The sequence below is a fragment of the Elephas maximus genome, chromosome 7 (assembly GCF_024166365.1).
Source record: "Elephas maximus indicus isolate mEleMax1 chromosome 7, mEleMax1 primary haplotype, whole genome shotgun sequence".
NCBI lineage: Eukaryota > Metazoa > Chordata > Mammalia > Proboscidea > Elephantidae > Elephas > Elephas maximus.
Genome location: NC_064825.1, coordinates 115,421,866 through 115,428,562, shown reverse-complemented (window position 1 = coordinate 115,428,562; position 6,697 = coordinate 115,421,866). Strand labels below are relative to the sequence as shown.

Genomic DNA, 6,697 nt, shown 5'->3' with positions numbered 1-6,697 from the left:
CCAATTCAATGGTGTTTAACAGCATACAGTTTTCCAACGCAGATGCCATTTCCCACTTCCACTGTTAATGTGTGAGAGCTATGGCTGTTGCACACTCTCACCAATACTGAATATTGCCCATCATTTTGGTTTTAGCCATTTTGTAGTTGAGTTATGGTACTGCACTGAGGCTTATTTTTATTTATCTGAGCGCAAATAAAGTTGGATAACCACTTTTTTTTTTTTTAATAAAGTGCACATTAAAAAGTGAATGCCAATTAGGAGGCTTGTCAAAGGAACAATTTTTAAAAGCATTTGGTCTCCTGTAAATAACATTATTAAAAAAAAAAAAACTTAATTGTCACAGCCATTTCAGATGAACCAGCCAAGAGTTGCAATGTAGTTCTTTTGTATCAAGAATGAGTCATTGCTTATTTTTAACCCTTTCAGTAGTGGGGATGGGTTTATAAGCAATAGAGTCATATATAGGTCCCTGGATGACACTAACGGCTTTTGTTCAACTGCTAGCCTAAAGTTTGGAGGCTTGAACCCGCCCCAAAACACCAAGAAAGGCCTCCTGATCTCTTCTGTAAAGATTACAGTCAAGAAAATTCTATACAGCAGTTCTAATCTGTAACACGTGGTTGAAATCCACTCAGCAATGTTTTTTTGTTTGTTTGTCTTTGTTTTGTTTTTTGTTTAAAATCATAGATACAAAGAGAATTTGCCAGCTAGAAAGGACGACAGAGAGAATCTATTCTGACCCTGTTGTTTATCTGGGGAAAAATGAGGTGTGGCAAGGAAGAGTGACTTATTAAAGGACACAATGATTTAGAGTGGCATTGCATCCCTGGGTTCTAATATGTTTCTGGGGTGGATTTACTAGGAGGGTTTAAATTTGCTGCCTCTGTCTTTGCAAGAGCACCTCCCACTTACCAAGTCATTGAGCATTATTACTGCTTTGTTCTTACAAATGTCTTTAAACAGCCGTTATTGACAGTAAGTCAGTTTGTTTGCTGTGTTATACATATAACCAAATCTACAATCGCTATGCCACTTTTTATGTATAGGGTTATGGTGCTGGATTGAAGTTTCCTATTTATTTATCTGAGCACAAATAAAGTTGGATAACCACTTTTTTTTTTAATAAAGTGCATATTAAAATGTGAATGCCAATTTCCTGAAGAAAGGTGTCAAGCTATAGGAATTCAACTATAAAATTCACCCTTACACATAGGCATTGGTAATCTCATACTTGGACAATAATATTTGCCCTCAGTCATTAATGGATGAGTGAGAAGGGAGGGATTTAAAGAGAGAGAGAATGGAAGGTAACAGGGAGGATTGTAGACAGGCTAGCGTAGATTACAGCCTTTGATATTAAGTTTTCTCCATTTCTGTAGACTCCCAAGAAGAAATGTAGAAGGATTGGTTCAGGCCGTCTTAGCACGTTCCTATTTGAAACATAAGATCACTTAAAAAAAAAATCCCGGAAAGGAAGTATTCAACCTGTCCTTGCAGAAATGTAGGTAGATGATGCCTGCAATTAATCAAGTTGTTTAATCCATTTCAGACATCCATTGATTCAGCTTAAAATGAATCATTTATCAAGGTTAATAGTTCCTTTCCTTCAGTTCAAACCCACCAGACGTGATTAAAGAGGCCCATATGCAAAACACATCAGTCTCGTGATGCTGTAATATGTAACTGTGATATGGAAGGAAGATGAGTTAAGTAGATGCCATTAAAGTATCTTCAAAATTAGAGACAATCCACTGAACTTGGTACCCCCCAAACATTGTTTGGACATTAATATATGTAAACATACTTTTATTCCATTCTGCTTTTCATAAGTAACAATCTGAAAAGAGTGTGGATTAATTGAGAAAATATTGTAAAGAGGGAACCCTAAAAACTTTTTCAAAACAGTCCCTCCCCATATACTTTTTGCAGAACCTTACATTTCCCAAACATATCACAGTGTACCACACAAAAATGCCACTTGGAAAAGCAAAGGTGCTCTTGGGATTTACAGAAATTCTGAAACATTTTCATAAAATGACATACTGTCGCTTAGCAATGGCAGCTATGTCGCCTATGACATTCAGTGGCTTTTAGCTTCCACATTTGTAATGAGTAATTAAGAGTGTCCTTGAGTCGTGTATAACACCTTGCTGTTGAGTTGATTCCCACTTGTAGTGACTATATAGGACAGAGTAGAACTGACCCACAGAGTTTCCTAGCAGAACTTGGTAGATTAGAACTGCTGAACTTTTGGTTAGCAGCCATAGTTCTTAACCACTACACCATCAGGGTTTCCTGAGTCTTTTATAGTCCTTTAAGTACATAGTGTGTTGATATTTCCGAACCAGCCTCATGCTTTTTTTTCCTTCGCTATCAAAAAGTAGAACAGAGCCTGATAAAGTAGGTGAGAAAGTACCCAAGTGAAAACTCTTTAATTCTCAAGAAATTAATATGTATATCTTTAAAGATGCATGATCAATAATAACCAAAACCATATTATGAACTTTCTTACAAGGTGTAAAAAATATATTTGAGGCATATACTATTACCTCAGTTAATTTTGTTTTGACTGCAAGGTAAACATCACTCTAAAAATGTTATCGAGTATGCTGATTTTATCACATATCTGTTTTCCCATTCTATGTCACGGGCGCAATGCAGGTGCTTGTTAACAACAGGGATGAAACACTCATCATCACAGAGTGCTCTTAATCTCGGCTTATAAGCAGCAATTTAACAAACCAAGTGACAGATAAAATGAGGCCCTGAGGAGAAGACGGTGGTTTATGAACCAAGACTAGGGGAATTAGTCCAGGCCTGAGATGTGGTGGGGTGAGGGGATGAAAGGAAATCTTCCTAGAGGAAAGGAAGGGAGAGGTAAGAACTACAACACAAGGATGGGCTTCACCAAGGTCCTTCTTTTTGCTCTTTTATATCTAAAAATTTGAGGCTTCATTTCCTCTAAAAACATAGTCATATCCAGATCATCATCACTAATCGCCAATCCTTCTGCCTCGAATACTTTCCTCTCCCCCACTTTGTATCTCCATTCATCATTTAGATCAGAAAGTACATGTGCCCATTTCAAAGAAGTTTTTCTTCTTTCCACAGTAGATTGAGACATTTTACTTTGGATTAAGAGCACCTTGCCTTTTCATTTCATGACATTTTATATTTTGTTAGGAATTATTTGAATTATTAGCTAATTAAAGTTTACACTGGATTATAGAATTCATTAGTATAGAAACCACTGGATCGAAACACAAAACACCTAGAAGTATAAAAGTAGACATGAAATAAACAATAAGTCCCGGAAATAAAATTTTGATACACTAATAAGGAGACCAGAAAGTTTTATAAAATTAGAGAGTACTGTATTTAAATTAAAGACATATAAGGAAGTATAGCATATTTAGAAAAGTACCTAATAATTGCTAGAGTAGAGATTTTGTATAAATACTCATTATACTAAAGAATTTCAGACCACATTATTCTGTGCTATACAATTTGAGGAAAACTACAACTCTTTATGTGTGTGTTTAACTATTTAAAACAGCATTTTTCAGTTTTTCCAGAGCTTCTCTCACATCTTTATTCCTTAGGCTGTACACCAGTGGGTTTAACATGGGAATAACAAGGGTATAAAACAATGAGGTCATCTTGTCTTGATCTAGAGAGTAGGAAGAACTTGGCCGGAAATACATAAAGAGCAAAGTTCCCTGGAAAATAGCAACAACAGTTAAGTGGGAGGTGCAGGTGGAGAAAGCTTTGAACCTTCCCTCAGCAGAGCGGATCTTTAAGACTGAGAGGATGACGTAACAGTAAGAGACAAGAACTCCTGAAATGGTACTCAGTTCAATGAAGCCAAAAACAGTGAATAATGCCAGCTCATTGACCTGAATATCAGAACAGGAAAGGAGGAGAAGGGGAGGTAAATCACAGAAGAAATGATTAATTTCATTTGACCCACAGAAACATAATCGGAAAGCTAATGTCATATGTATCAAAGCGTCCACTATGCTCACCAGGTAAATCTCAACCATAAACATGGAGCACACCCTGCTGGACATGTTGACTGTATAGAGCAAGGGGTTGCTAATGGCCTTGTACCGATCAAAGGCCATCACTGCCAGCAGGAGACACTCAGAATCTATAAAGATACAGAGGATGAAGAACTGCAGAGCACAGCCATAGAAGGAAATTGATTTGTCTTTGGCTAAGAGGTCCACCAGCATCTTGGGCCCAATTGCTGTGGAATAGCAGAGGTCACAGAAGGAGAGGTGGCTGAGGAAAAAGTACATCGGTGTTTGAAGCTGGGAGTCCATTCTAATTAAAATGATCATTCCAAGATTTGCCACAAGCATAGTGAGGTAAACAACCTGAAACAAGGTGAATATGGTCACTTTCATCTCAGGGTTATTAGTAATTCCCACGAGGCGGAATTCAGTCAAGGAGGAGCAATTCTCTCCAGCCATTCTTCTTCGTTCTTATTTTAAATGGTTATAACAACGATCAAGAAAATGCTAGATCAAAGTATAAGTCTGGTGGACAGCCACAGAATATTCTCTGTAAGACAGAACACTTTCTTTCTGTAAATTCTCTTCTTGATCTTCAGAAACTAGCCCAGATAAATGTCACTGAAAAAGAGGCATTGTTGTGTTACTGAAAAAAATTCCAAATGTCTTGAATAGAAAGTTCAGAAACTTTGATTCCAATTCCATGTGTCACTCTCGATACCTGACGATTATATCTCATCTGAGACAGTGGGTTCCAATAAACCTAAAGCTCATTCCAGATTCAAAACGGCATTAAAATAATAACGATAATACAAGGTGGGGAGACAGAGCCGGAGGACACAGGCCTGAGTTCCCGGTGGGTAAAGGCAAATCCTCCGCTGGACACACACACAAAAAAAAACCGCCATCATTGGATTCTCCCTGAAATATAATTGATTTTAAGGATTCAGCAACAATGAGCGATAAAAAAAAAAAAAATTTTTTTTTTTTTTTTTGAGCGATAGTGTATATAAATTAACAAATGGAAGTTATCACGTTACTGTTTGGTCTCTGAGGTCTTGAGTTTTAAATGAACAGCTAAACATGAGAGAAACACATTTTATTCACCTTTTCTACCACACTTCACCTCTTCTTTTCCTACTGTCTATAACCCCGTTATATTACTGATCTGAGACCCAAAGATAAGTCTGTAGACAAACTGAAGAGAACTGATAAAACTGGGAAAAACAGAATTTAATGCATGTACTTGCATTTCTTTGGATTTTAGATTGAATATTCCAAAAAAGAAAAAGAAAATGGGGAGAAGAATAATAAATAATAACTGAGAAATATAAAGGGTTCATTTTCTATGTGTGTGTGTCCATGCGTGTGTGTGAATATTTATGTTAGTACATAAAAATTGAAATGTCAGTTATGGTCTTTTTTTTCCTATACGTAGGTTTTATAGTATGTGGTTCATATGAACTTGAATTTATACTTATTGGTATTTTTAATATGATATCTCAGTTATGGTTGGAATAACATTAGAACAAATCTAAAATTCAAATTTATAGTGATAGCATTTGAACAGTAGTAAAAAGTAATGATTTACTTATGAATTTTAGTTAAAATATAAATTAATATAATATCTGCTCAAACAAATGCAGTCAGTCAAATTCACACAGCTTCAACCATAAAATATTATGGTTTTCTATGGTTTAGAGTTTATTTAACTGAATAAGTAGATATAAAATGATTCATTTACAAATTCGCCAATATTTGGTTCCAAAAAAAATATTTTTCTTCTATAGTCCTTTACTTTGGCAATTAAGAATCCTACCTGAGATGAGCATATTTTTCTTCCTCTGATTTTGGGTAGGTGAACACTAGGCAGGTCACATTTTATCTTTACTTAGTGACATTTGGGACTTAAATCTCTAAAGCCTCTGGCCTCAATTTTTTGTGTTGTACTGATTAATTAGTACAGAAGTCACTCCTGAGATTCACCCTTCATCCAGAGATTAGACAGGCCCATAAAACAAACAATAATACCTGTAGTTCAATCATGTATGAGACTAAATGGGCACCCCAGCCCAGGGGCAAGGATGAGAAGACAGCAGAGAACAGGAAAGCTGGACATACAGAAATGGGGAACCCAATATTGAGAAGGGGAGAATGTTGTCAAGTTGGCAACCAATGTCACAAAGCAGTAAGTGTGTTAATAATTTAATGAGAAACTAATATGCTCAATAAACCTTCATCTAAAGCACAATAAAAATAAATAAAAAGAAAAAGGAAACTTAGTTCTATTTTCTCTCCCACTCCATGTACATATATACAGTAGTGAAATTGCATATAACAAAACATACAAAAAGTCAACAATTTCCACGCGTTCAAATAATGAAATTAATTACTTTTTTCCAGTTGTGCAAATATTGTCACTATCCTTTTCCAAATCATTCCACCACCATTAACATAAACTCAATGCCCCCTGTCATGGATTGAATCGTGTTGCCCAAAAATATTCATCAACTTTGCAAGCCCATGATTCCCAGTATCGTGTGGTTGTCCACCATTTTGTGATCTGATGTGATTATTGCTTGCATTGTAAATCCTCACCTCTGTGATGTCAATAAGGCAGAATTAGAGGCAGTTATGTTAATGAATCGGGACTCTATACAGAATTAAGTTGTATCTTG

At 36.0% G+C, this 6,697-nt stretch overlaps 1 protein-coding gene across 1 annotated transcript; it reads right to left on the bottom strand.

The window, feature by feature from the left end:
* Positions 1-3,542: 3,542 nt before the first annotated feature.
* Positions 3,543-4,481, bottom strand: LOC126080478 (olfactory receptor 5W2-like). The gene has a single exon (XM_049891691.1). The coding sequence runs from the start codon at positions 4,476-4,478 to the stop codon at positions 3,543-3,545; it is 936 nt and encodes a 311-aa protein (XP_049747648.1). The 5' UTR covers positions 4,479-4,481.
* Positions 4,482-6,697: the final 2,216 nt, after the last annotated feature.